Below are 13372 nucleotides of genomic sequence, written 5' to 3'. Positions count from 1 at the left end.
TACTGTTACTGCTGCTGCGGCGCGGCAGCGGCGGCGTGCTCTTGTTCGATTTCCGTCGGCCTATTAGGCGAGAGCGGCGCGCGGCTCTCTCCGCCGCTCACTTTCTCCTCTCCGTGCTGCTGGCCACCGGCAGCCTCGAGGACAGGCCCGGCGTGGTGACCCAGAAGCCTGGACTCTCTGGCAGTCCCCCCTCCCCATCCTTTCCCCGCAGCACCGAGCATGTGGACCCGGGCAGAGCGTATAAAAGGCCACATCCGGCCGCATCACCGGACGCAGACACAGCTTCACTTCTCCCAGTGGATATACCTCCCTGACCAAAAGTAGACGCCGGGTGAGTCGCGGACGCCGGCTACACCGCGACTGACGGGCTCTCCCCTGGAGCTCGCGCCCGTCAGGCCCGGTGCTGTGGGCACGCCCCCCTATGCCGCCGCCGCCGTCGCCGCTGCAACGGGATGCGCGAGCTCACAACTCGGGACGCGCAACGTGTGAACGCCGCGAGTGCGCTACGCCTGCGATTACCAAACGGAGGACTATGCAGCCCCAGCAAGAGTCTGAAACCGCTGTGCTAAACAGGAAATCATCGGAGAAGGCCCCGCATCGTGGAGAACCAAACTAACGTGTCTATGCGTTGTCGATCTCGTAGGGTAATATCTGCAAGCAGAAGTGAATAGCATTTGGGTACGACACGCGGTCGATATGCAGTGGTGTTTCAAGGGACGCACATTAGACAATCCCATTGCGTGATTCGAGAACGTAACAGGACAACAACGTACGCCGAAAAGCTTTCGTCCTCGCTCTTTATCACGGTCGGATCAGGCGCGCGAATATATGTGTCAAGCACGCGATGTTACGTGGCCAACCGCTTGGCGATAGGGTGAAGCGCTTGACAGAACCGATGCGATACGAGAGAGCTCTCAGCTGAAGCGTCGATATCTCAACTGACCGGGATGCGACGATTCGGCGAGCGCTTCCCGTTCATATACAGGAAGTGTGATTACAATCTTCTGCCTACAAGGCGCTGTCACGCCTCGAAATCGTGATCGGCTAGCATACAAAGGAAGGGTTATAGGGCGGAAGTCGCTAAACGCTGGCTCTTATACAGGTGCTACATTGATGCGCTGATCCTTTTTGATACCGCGCTTCCTTATCTCTCCCGGAATCTGACAGCTGATTTATTACAATGTGTTGCATTTAGCCTTTTCTCGAAACGAATACTGTGAAAAATATTTATTGGTTGTTTTAGATGTTTCTAACATTCAACCGTATCTTTGCCAGAATTATATTCATGTAGTTCATGAAATAGGCATCTTGGTGTATCATTGTAATCAAGAGACGAAATGATTCTGAGAAAATTGCCGCACATAATGAAGCGTACGATTAACGGCACTCAGCTTCACGGCTGTAACAAAACGGGCACTAAGGAGAGGTATGACAAGATCCACCCTTTACTAGAATTATTATCTCACTCGTTAGCTTGTACAGGCCTTCCGTAATATTAATAAATGTATTCATTGGGTCGCCTTTTTCTCTCTCTTTACCCCTCCTTTAGCGCAGCCTGTAATTCTGCAGCATAAATGCGGCAGCCGTTTAGTTATCTTTGGACTTGGGACTGCAAATAGCCGATGCGACAACACAGATGCAGTTGCGCGAATGCACAAATTTAGGTTTCATCTACATCAGTGGCAAATAATGTTACTAATTGCGTTAAAATTGTTATGGGTGGACGCGGTCATCAGTAGAGGGTTTCCGATCTCTTTTTGCAATCCATCACTGAAGCGAACACGCTAGACAAGAGTGGTGTTCACGTCCAAGCTAACGCATCACTTCCATTCTCGCATGCATTTCTGCAAGCATTGTGCACGGTACTTGTTTCTTTATGCAGGCGCCTTACGCAGTGGCGCCAGCAGCAGCGGTGGTGGTCGCTTGCTCTGATAATTGTGCATCCTTCTGCGCAGCATGTCTTCGCAGTTACGGCTGGGGGCTGTGGCCCTGACTGTGCTCCTGATGGCCTGCCTCGTGCCACCCACGGAGCAGAGCCACAAGATCAAGAAGATCAAGCTGGCCGCTGCGGCGGGAGCCGCACTTGTGGGCAAGATCACTCCGCTGGCCGCGGCAGCCGGAGCCGCGGGTGCCTCGCTCGTCGGCAGCGCGGCCGTCTCGCACCTCATCAACTCTCACCACCACCACCACGGCGGCCACCACCATCATCACCACTTCTTGCCCGTCCACCACTCGCACCCTGTCCACATACCCATTCCGTGAGTGCGTCCGTGAGTGCGACCGTGCCGCGCGCCTACGTTGTGCCCGGCACGTTTCATCATTTGGCCATTCATATATGTCGCTTGCTGAGTTATTGTGTCAAGAGCGTCACTCGACCATGAACTGCTTGTCCCGAGGGCACACATTGCGGCTTGCTTCAACGTACGATGAAAGTGTGCGTTTGGTGCACTCTAGTTTTATAGCTGACGCAGGCGTTCATAAAGAGTAACTTAGCAATATTAGCAGAGAGTAATGTAGTAGTACTAGTAATACTGCTTTCGACATGTGATGTGTTACAGATCTCAGGAGACGACAGCTACTTTGCCGTCTTGAACGTATCGAAGTTGGAAACGATGCAAACTACTTTGCTGTCTAGCCAGATGACTACACAGACGAGTGATATTGCGGAGAGCTATAACCTGCACGACGTACGTCCTCTTAGTTTGTGTTTTTGGCTTCTTCGTCTTGCGCCGCTCATAATAATTTGGTGTGGGTACTCTTCAGGCGAGAAACACCAGCCCTGGCAAAACGCACGCACATTTCAGGAAGCGATGTGCGCCAGCCGTCAATCTGCAGAAGCCTGCGAACAATCGCCCATTATGACACATATCGAGGAGTACATCTAAAATATCATCTGAGAAAGAAGTCACTTAATTTCTACGTATTTGTGAAGAAAACAAAATTAGTGTGCCAGGAGGGGAACAATCCAAAACATGTTCGTGTTCCAATACTCAAAAAATAGCTTTCTTACTACAGGTGCTAAATGAGACAGCGTTGCATCCTGGAACGAATATGAACACACCCAAAAGATACACCAGGTCATTTTGTCCAACAGGTCACATGCGACGAAATGAAGCCGTGGACGTTTGGGATCACCCACTTTCAATGAGAATCGGCGTGTTCTTTGACGCTGGAGTTGCCAAAGCTCGAGTACGAAACTGCAAGAACAGAGTAAACACTCGCAGGTCCTGACATTAAAGAAAAAAAAACTAGAGCATAGGACAAGTGGGCTTTGGTGTAGACCCCTTCAATACCGGCAATTTTTTCTATATCTACCGTTCTGTGCAGGGCTATTAGAAACAAGATGAAACCGCTAATGTCTGTAGCTGGGCGAGTTTGTACGGTTGCAATGATGCAAACTGCGCGAGAAGACGGTGCACAGGGTAAGAAAAGGAACAGACGAGCGCAGACGGACTGCCGCTCGTCTGTTCCTTTTCTTACCCTGTGCCCCGTCTTCTCGCGCAGTTTGCATCAATAAAGCCCCTAGAATTATTATTCACGCCATTTTTAGAAGTATTTAAAATAAGCTTTATGGGCAGCGTTTTAGAATGTTTTAAAAAAAAATTGTTTTAGGCACGAGAATAAGACGGACAACAGAATAAAGGACCCGGCCTGTCCGTGACTTTTATTCGGTTGTCTGTGTCTTACTTTGGCGCCTAAAACCATTTTTAAGAGCCACGTACATCTAGCCCGACAGCAGATGTTACCAAACTATTTTAGAATGTTCTTTTTCAGACACGCCGTGGGGGTGTAGTAGCTTTGGCGTTGCGCTACTAAATCCGAGGTCGCGGGGTCAAATCCTGGCCACGGCGGCCGTATTCCTATGGGCACAAAATGCAAAAACGCCCGTGTGCCGTGCATTTGGTGCACGTGGTGGTGCAAGTTAATCCGGGGTCCCCCACTACGGCGCGCCTCATAATCATATCGTGGCTTTGGAACGTAAAACCCCAAAATGTACAATTGACTTCCTTTCTGAGTTTTCTAGTGTCCGAGTTGAAAGTTAAGGCGCGCCTTTCATTTCGTCCCGCTCAAAAGGTGTAAATTTGAATTAGTTGCGATAGTTAAGCAGTGAATGCTCTCTTGCGCTTTCACGGGCATCCTACTAAAGCGCAGGAACTAAAGCTGGAGATAGAATGAGCTAGATAGAAACTTGCTGCATGATATAAATGTATTAAAACGACTTTATAACGAAGTTCTTGAGACCTCCAAAATTCTTCGTTATACAGGTCACTTCGTTGTAAAGACCGCCCGCCGTACTGCCCACTATAAAGCAGGCTAAGCACGTAAAGCAAAAGAAAATATTTATCTGGCATGAACTCAAGAGAGACTTAGTAATATAAGTCGCAATTTTTTTTGCGAACACTTTGTCTGACGGAATGTGCGACTGCAGCCAACCTTATTGCATCGAGTTTCACGGCACTTGCTTCGCGGCGAAACGCAGGAGTGCCGCAAGATAAAGCCGCACATGGCCAAATCCCGTTGCCGTCTCTTTTCCGCTAAAGTTGTTGCTTCGTTTATAGGCTTTTCATCACTGTTGTTTTCGTTGACATTCGCAACCGTTGCGCTACAGACAGCTTAGAAGACGTCGTCGGTTGCCAATTATGATTACATCATGACTTTATCATCAATTGCGGCGTATTCGTCAGCCGTCGCACCCGCAGCTGTGTTACAAGCAGCGTACGAACTGAGCGATTCCCGGAGCAGTGCAGCAGGGCTGTAACTATCGTTGACATCGCCACACTCGTCGCTTGCGTCGCTAGCGATGCCGTTAGCACTAGCGCAGCTCAGTGACGCCTGCGGAGGGCAGTGACAACACCGTCAAGTGGCATTCGTTGTAAAGCAACGAATCAGCCCATTGAGGAAATCTAAATTCCAGGCTCACAATACATACGAAGGATAGGAATTTGGCCGCGATATAATCAATCCTTCGTTATACAGGTCTTTTCTTTTTCTTTGTAGAGGCGTTGGAATTAATCACCAAAATATGCATTTACTTGAAGTGTAGCTAGTTATTTTTCACTGAATAATTTATTATCCAATCTCTGAATACATTGATTACAATGCACCATTTTTTCACAGCGTTGTCATCTTAAGCGTGTCTTTCAATGTGGTAATTGTGTGCCCCACGCATTGACACGCGGACTCGAATAACAAAATATACCCGACGGAATTTCTACCATGTTCGCTGCTTTATTGTTTTAATTTCCTTTGCTACTATTCAGCGTACGCGAGTGAAAAGTGACATTGGGATAGCAAGACTAGCACGTGCAACCCTAAGATATCTTCAACAAATATGCACGTTATCGCAAGCAACGAGGTAACACTGTTGCTATTTGCAGAATACGAATCGCGGGTACATTACAGGAAGGATGCGACTTCAGAACCGATAACATAGCCAGTTGTCCGAAAAAGATAAATTTAAATGATACTCATTTGAAAAGAAAGGCTAAACAATGATGTATTGTGGTATATCGACAAGTCTCAAAAGAGGGACTGATGAACTCTTTTAAGAGCTTATCAGGCAACTTAAGGTTTCACCGCTACGCATATATCAATGCCGCCGTTTAAATGAAATTAAAACTATCAGGAGAAAGACGGGAAAGTGGGAGACGACTGGCGGTCAGACCGCTCTGGTGCTCCTGTAAGCTGCTCTCTGCCGTCGGTATAAGGTACAAGTGGAAAAGCCAGCTTCTCGTACTTACGACGAACGGGCTCGTACTATTTCTGCCCACAATGCGTGGTCTGAGCGTGATGCTCCTTATTCTTTCTTTCTGCATTCCTTGAGTAATGACGTTCTTTAGCGAGAAAGCAAGAGTGACCAGACAGAGCGCCATGACCCCACAGTTACCTCTGAAATTGAAACTTGTAACATGAGGCCACCGAGATTGATACAAATATTCCAAGATACAGTAATTATTACGGGCATGTGTTCATGATTAAGAACTTAAAGAAGCTAAGCGGCAAATGATCATAAAAATGAATATGGATGTTGTGGGGTCACATATTGCACAAGTTATCCTGATATATATTTTTTTAATAGTTCGTCATTTTATCGCACAAAGCCGTGTTCCCGCTATCGCCAGGATCGGCCACTCAGCAGGACGGATGCTAAGAAATAAAGAGACTCGGAGAAAAATAATTCTTACAGACAAAGCCCCTGGTTTTTTCCTTGAAGAGCTAGGAATTACTTAGTTTGCCGTCGTTATGTTGAAATGGGTGTCAACAAAGAAATTGCAGGCCCTGTTGGTCATTAGGCCACCACGAAGGCGGTGGGAGGAGATTAGAGGTAGCTCGATGTGCAGGGCATATTAGTCGGAAGCAATAAAGGTGCACGTTCGAAATGATTGGACATACGCAAAATCAATGCCGTCGGTTCAGCATCGCACGAGCAACATTTGCCCACTCCTCTCTTTCACTCATCATTCATTCGCCAAGCACTTCGTGGTTGTGCATTAAACAGGGTTCGTTAAAAGCTTAGCGGCATTTTCGTCTATAGGTGAAACACCAGCGGGAAATGAATGATAGAATTTTCTGACAATATAACGCCATCTTTCTTCGGCATTCCATTCACGATTCACCGCACAGAACACTATATGGATGCGCCACAGTTCCAGACATTTTCACGACGAACCTTGTTCGAAAGGACTTGTTGCTGTGCAAGTTGGTGCGGTTTACTATACATTTTTTTATCGGCGCAAAGACATACAACATGGTGCGTGTGTGTGTCGTGTTCTCCATGTAGTGTCTGTTTTCGTGCCGTTAAAAAAGAATGTATAGACGAACTATGCGTCGGCGATTGGGGAACAACGCTGTGTAACCAAATTTATACAGAAGTAGGGTGCCACGGATGCTACTGTGCGCGTGCTCTCAGCCGTTCATGAAAGACAGAGGTATATGACGGATGAATTACATGGACATGTTCTTTCGAAAAAAAAATCATGGTAAAACCAATTTAGAATGATTTTCTGAGTTATGCGAGAGCATTCGCACAACACACATACTTTATGCAGTTTCTCTTACAGCCGATTGAGCGAAGTGTCCATTTGGCTTCGTCCCTTTTTGCAACCAAATGCCCTGCGCGTCTCTGGAGACCTCACTCTGATATTGACGCGCATGCGCGTCAATATCGTGACAGCACGACGGTGGCGGTATTCTTTCGCTCTTTTGTCGCGCGTATTTCGTGCCCTAATCGGCTCTTGACCTTGCGCCGAAGATGGGTATTCGCTTACCACGCTGGCATGTCCGCGTTCGGTTCCTTGCAGGGTGCTATATTTTCTTTATTCTATTTCCGCGGTCATCGTATTGACGCCTCATAGAAATACGAAAGGGGGGTAGGGTATCGCATTTAAAAGTTGTCTTGCGCAGAGCTGCTACAGAAACACGGGGCCAGATTCACAAAGCGTTTTGTTCGTATAGGATATTTGCCAATGGCTGGCTGCTTTCGCTAATATTGTGTCCAGCATTAGGACTGGCTGAAATTTTATACTACGAACAATTATAGCGTAAGAGCTTTTTTTTTTTTAAATATGGGCCCTAGTTCTTTTAGCACCTATGGAACCGGAAAGTTGTCCAAACTGTGCAAGTGATGTCAAGACGCACGTCAGCGTGCTTTAAGGTCTGCTAGCGTCCATGTTTCGCAACGATCTTTTTTAATTTTCCCTTCTTTTTTATCATTCGTCTCGCCCAGTGACCGATTCCGACGATAACGGCTGCGCAATGTTATTCGATGTAATGACCAAGAGCGCAAAGAAGGAAAAGTAAATCAATTCCTACAAAATACGGCTCTTGGTTTCACAACAGTAGCTGATTTTGGTTTCAGAGAAAAAAATCACTCTCAATCTGGAGCGAATCTCGTACTTACAATGTTATCACCAAGCTCTCAAGGTTGCCGCTCCTTCTGCGCATGCGTCGAGGCAGGTGAGCTCGGCGGATGAGAAAGTAAGGCTGCTAAATGCTTTCAGTCAACTTCATTTTTTTTTCTAATCATCAAAGCCATCATCATCGTCATCACCATCGCAATTTTGTCCCTTTCTTTTTGTTCCCCTCTTTCCTTTCTCCAACACTGAGTAGTTAAAAAAGAAAGGCTGAGCCCTCAGCTTTTTTCCTTATAATAAGTATTCCTCTCTTTCTCTCTCTCTCTATTTGGACTGTCCTTTCCATCTCTTTAGGCTAACCATTCGAGTGACGCGTGCGAGGAACATTCATATTTGCACAGTGCTCGCTATTCCCCCACTCCTCCTACAAAAGGTACCTCATCAAACGCAGGAAACAGTTCGCGATCTAAATATATCCCACCGCTTCTGGCCGAGTGCGGCTATTCATAAACGGCAGCATAACGATTAGCGGAATGTTATATACAGGCGCTTTTCCTGCTCTATATATTCATTCACCTACTTCCTTTTCCTCCATTATATCAGCCACATAGGCTGGCTTCCGCAAACAGCTTTCATCGCCCTATTATCACTCGTGCTAACTCCGGTTCGGAAATTTCCCCGTTACTCCATAATTGCTGTGGCATTTTCGCTTATTTCATGACAACTACAGGTCTACGCAGTAGGTCACCAGAGCTCTTATGGTAGTGACACACATTCAGGACCACGGGCACATTGATAGCTGAGCATTCTTGTTAAACAAGAAGTGGATATGTGGTTTGATCACACTACGCGTCAAGGCATCCTATGCAGTCCAACACAGCGCAGCGGCCGCCTTTATAGGGCGCCCCTCTTAAACCACCTGTTTATTTGAATTTTTCGAGAAAACTAGATATTGTATGTTTCATCCACTTTAAAGCACTTGCTTTTCGTTATCGACCAGGTAATGTGAAAATGGCCCTTTGTAAAAGCACAAGCTGTGCGATTCAAAATATTTGGAATCAGCAACTATGATGTTTTTAGAGCATCAGATTTGAAATGGCTGGGACATCTACGTGCGAAACGATTGCAGTTAGGCATAAATAGGCTTCTTTTGGCTAACGGTGCAAGCTTCGCGGAGTTTTCATATCATGTGGTTTGACACTTGAAACTGTTTTTCTCAAACAGTAAGAAACAAGGCGTATAGCAACAGCGGGACGTGGGAAACTTAAGTTGGAACAATTATATGTCGAAATTATATCTTCCTGTTGGGGAATGTTGTTTTGGTTGCATAATTTGAAGAACAAGAAAAATAAAAGAGTGAAAGAAAGAAAAGAAAAGAGAAAGCGCAATCCAACAAGACAATATACTGGTCAATGAACAAAATTACTAGCCTGAGTTTCTGTGCTATAGGCTATGAGGACCCTACGAGGATTTATACGTGCTGATCTCAAAATAATTCAACATAAGTTACACGAGTCACGCGTAACAAAAGAGCCGGCACTACTTACCTGACATACCACATCCGTCGCTGGTCAGCCTCGTTTATTGGAATCGCTGGCACTGCCTGCTGTGGTGTGCAATTATTTTGTTGTGGTGCGGAAGACACAAGACACTATTCACCTAAAAGGGAACAGGAAATAGCAAACAAGCTTCCATATTTTCTGTATGCTGCGAGAGAAGTCTCACGTTCATTGAGTTCATGGCATCCTCACAGAACTTGCTGGAATTATATCTTCATTTGGGCTGATCTTAAAGGGGGAAAATTGCTTGGCGGTTACTTCTTTTGCATGTGAGTTTAATTGCGCACTACTTGAAGGGATTCTCTTTAGTTCTTTTTTCGTACTCTTGAGGTATACAGCGAACTTTCGGTTCAAAGTAACTACCACCTGACATGCACTTGTTCTTCAATTAATTACAGCCTCATACCAATTCGTTCATTGACCCTCATGAGTGTTTTCTAATTTAGTTTAACCCAAAAGGCGGTCGGATAAGAACTCGCTTCTTGAAAGGATTGGTGGACGCAATCAACACCTCCGTAAGTACATGCTTTCTGTTGACTTCATCGGAGCCATTGTGACGCTATTCTTTGTCGATGTGGCTTATAAACACACTAAACGTATGAAAGACATAAGGTAGCATTGTACTATCTGTCGCGAAATTTCCCAGACAAGCTTGCTCAAAACTTAGGCGAACATAAACTCGTCTGCCGCGGAATATAGTTAAACTGCCCGCCTTGAGCGAGACGGTTACGTTGTACGTGGCAGATTGTAGTCCCCCCCCCCCCTTCTCCTCGCTTACTCAAACACTTAGCTAGGCAGCCTTTGTCGGATTTGTGCGTGTTGAGGTCTCTTGAAGGTCCAGAGGTCTCTGTATAGAATGTGTGTAAAGCCAGGGTGGGCGACAGCAGTGCTGCCACAGAGCTTCATGTCTACTTTGACCGTGAACGCACCGGGCCTCAGAGTTTCCACGGCAGATATAGAATGATTACTATACCACCAGCTAGTTAGTCGGGGATGGGTCTGGAATACGTGTTACTCATTTGAATTCCTCTAGGTAACACTGTTAGTGAAGCCCGTCGATCGTACCTTACGTGCCCCTTTCCAAAAGATCCATATACTAAGCGTACATGCGACCCGCAGGTTCCACGTGCACTCACACAGCGATCACCACCACCATCACGGCCTGGTTGACTTCGGCTATGCTGATCACGGATTCGGTCATGGTCACGGTCACGGCCACGGCCACGGCCACGGCTTCTTCGCTGACTACGGCCATGGTTTCGGCGGTGGCCTCGTGGGCGGATTTGGCTATGGCGGACACGGAGACTACGACGGTTGGTGGTGACCTCCCGGACGCAACTAAGGGCCTCGACACACGGCCGGCGTCCCGCCCCGGCGCTACACCATAGAGTCGCTGGGAAAAGTGTCCAGGGCATCGTTAAACATTGCACAAAAACGCTGCTGAACAATCATCGGGCGTGGATAAGACGTGGAGCTCTCCAGTTCGCGTCGGTCGCCACAACCTTAAGTTATTTTAGAAAAGGCAGAATGGTTGGTTAATATATAGCTAGAAGATGGGCAAAAAAATTACGGAGATTCACTCTTGAGCCAAAATCCTTGAGAGCTTGATCCAGTTTTTCAAGAAGAGCTCGGGCGCGCTCGCGTTTTGATGGTTTAAGTGCCGGCGGTGGTAAACTGAGGTCAAACACCGCTCGGCTGCAAGAAGACATTGCCGCGAGACTAGACGCCATGGATGGTCTCAGCATGTCAGCTGCGACTTTCTGCAAGCAATTTCGCAGCGGCTCTAGGCTGCTCCGCCCTGGGAGCGGACGCGCGTGGGCGGGATGGAGAGGCAGGAAAGGCTAGGGGGGGGGGGGGGGAGAGATATTGTGTTGGCACTTTTTATTATCCACGAAGGGAGGGAGCTTGGCGGCGTGTCGGTGCCGTTTGGTAATGAAGAATCAGTGTGGTTTTGTGGCAACGTGCTGAATGTGTATGTGGTCGTGTGTATCGTGTGACCCCCTCCGTAACATGCGTGTGTCATTGTCACACTGCCACTCAGGTAAATATATTCGCGAGCAACTAGGCTGTAAATACTTGTACATAACACATCTCTTTGGTTTCAGTATACATACGGCTCATATACGTATCTTCGCAGCCTTTACACATCTTTTTTTTTTCGTCTTAACCAAATAATAATAGATAAGGTTGTTACTCTCTCACATCATTTGTGTACCGTTGGGCATGTTTTTTGTCATTATTTTCGTGTATTTCGTGTCGTTCTTTAGTGTCTTACAACAATGTTCCCGCGGAGTGAGTGTGTACCCTTACCACTTATAGGATTTGTTTTCTTTTTCTTCTGAATATATAAGCGTTTTCGTCAAGAAATGTCTAAACAGTTCACATTGTCACTGGCAGTTCTTTGCGTAATCATGATATGAGTGGCTGGCATTCTATACAAAATGGAAGCTTTATTCAATCCTTGTGTTGTTTCAGCTTTTCTTCTTTATTTTTGCAATAATTCTGCTGCAATAAGGTTTTACAGTTTACAAACGCCCTGCGTTTCCATGCATAGATAAAAAAACTGTTTGTTACAAACACTCCTAACCCTCGTTTTGTATGTGAAGTTTGTGGCACTTCGTGTAAGCATTTTTCTGTGTGTCATTGACTGTGAAGTCACATCTTTCGTGATCGCATTCAATAGCGACCCTTCTTAGTCAATAAAGGAAGTCTATCCTTTTTCACTGTCGTTCAGCACTTGTTGTTTTCATGAGTGTTTTAAATTACCATATCAACTATTTACAACAGCAAAAAAAAGCGAAAAAAAAACCGAAAGAATTACGAAGCTCCTATGGTGATTAGCTCCTTAGACGCATGTCGCCTTTGAACTGACTACCACAAGCTGTCTCACAGCGCGCCGGTGTTCATGAGGACTGGAATCGGAAAATAAAAGTTAAACAATCGTATAAAAAACTTAAATTCTGGAGTTTTACCTACCAAAACCCCGATTTGGTTATGAGGCATGTCGTAGTGGGGCACTCCGGATTAATTTTGACCTCCAGGGGATCTGTAACGTGCCCCCAATGTACGGAACACGGGCGCTTTTGCATATCGCCCCCATCTAAATCCGGCCGCCGCGACCGGGATTTGATCCGGCGACCTCGCGCTTAGCAGCGCGACACCGTAGACTCTAATCCACCGGCGTGTGTGATCGTATAAAATATAAAGTTAAACATCCTATAAACAATACGATGGTACAACCAAACCTACGAGCGAATACGTTGAAACAACCAGACACTACTTCTTTTTCTCTCTTTTTATCGTAGTCGTAGAGCTGTGTCTTGGCCTTTCTTGAATAAACGCTCACCACCTACCTCTAAACCAGAAGTCTGCAATTTCCTTTCAAGCTTTGGTTTAACCGTATACTTTTCGTCCTGTATAAAATATATAAGTTTATCTTGCCAGTTACCTGCTTATCTATAGTAAGAGCTTTGATAATGACAGCATGCACAAGTATTGTGTGGTGTACAATAAGACACTATATCGTGCACAAACAATTGGGCGCTATTCCAGCAATCATATATTAGTGGTGTAGTGAAAATGAAGGAGATGCTCCTGAAGGTGCTGAACGCTACTCAGTGGCCTCATGAAAGTGTGTGTTCAAAAGCGAGTTAAGATGAACCACAGATAAATGTGCAATGCACAGACCTGGCAACTTTCGGAGAATGCAACAAATATTTCACAGTTTTTCTATGCTATACTCACAAAATTGCGTGGTAACTTGCAATAATGTATAAGTAAATGTTTACGCGTTGACTTACGCAATGCAAGCGCCTAGCGCTGCTTGAGTTCACCTTGCGAAACGTCACAGGTGCTGCATTGATCTTGTTAGGACAGAAATTGTGGTTCGCCGCATGGCGGCGCTGAATTACCTAATTTAGAGACGTAGTTCACTCGAGCGGTAACAGAGCAAGATGTGGT

General features: G+C 46.2%; 1 protein-coding gene across 1 annotated transcript; it reads left to right on the top strand.

Annotated features, from left to right (window-relative positions):
* Positions 1 to 749: 749 nt before the first annotated feature.
* Positions 750 to 12425, top strand: LOC135897976 (proton-coupled zinc antiporter SLC30A5-like). Its single transcript, XM_065426687.2, has 3 exons — positions 750 to 769; positions 1956 to 2258; positions 10532 to 12425. The coding sequence occupies exons 2-3, from the start codon at positions 1957 to 1959 to the stop codon at positions 10734 to 10736; spliced, it is 507 nt and encodes a 168-aa protein (XP_065282759.1). The 5' UTR covers positions 750 to 769; position 1956; the 3' UTR covers positions 10737 to 12425.
* The last annotated feature ends 947 nt before the right edge of the window (positions 12426 to 13372 follow it).

The sequence above is a fragment of the Dermacentor albipictus genome, chromosome 1 (assembly GCF_038994185.2).
Source record: "Dermacentor albipictus isolate Rhodes 1998 colony chromosome 1, USDA_Dalb.pri_finalv2, whole genome shotgun sequence".
NCBI lineage: Eukaryota > Metazoa > Arthropoda > Arachnida > Ixodida > Ixodidae > Dermacentor > Dermacentor albipictus.
Note: the sequence above shows the minus strand (reverse complement) of the source record. Positions and strands in the feature narration are given on the sequence as shown.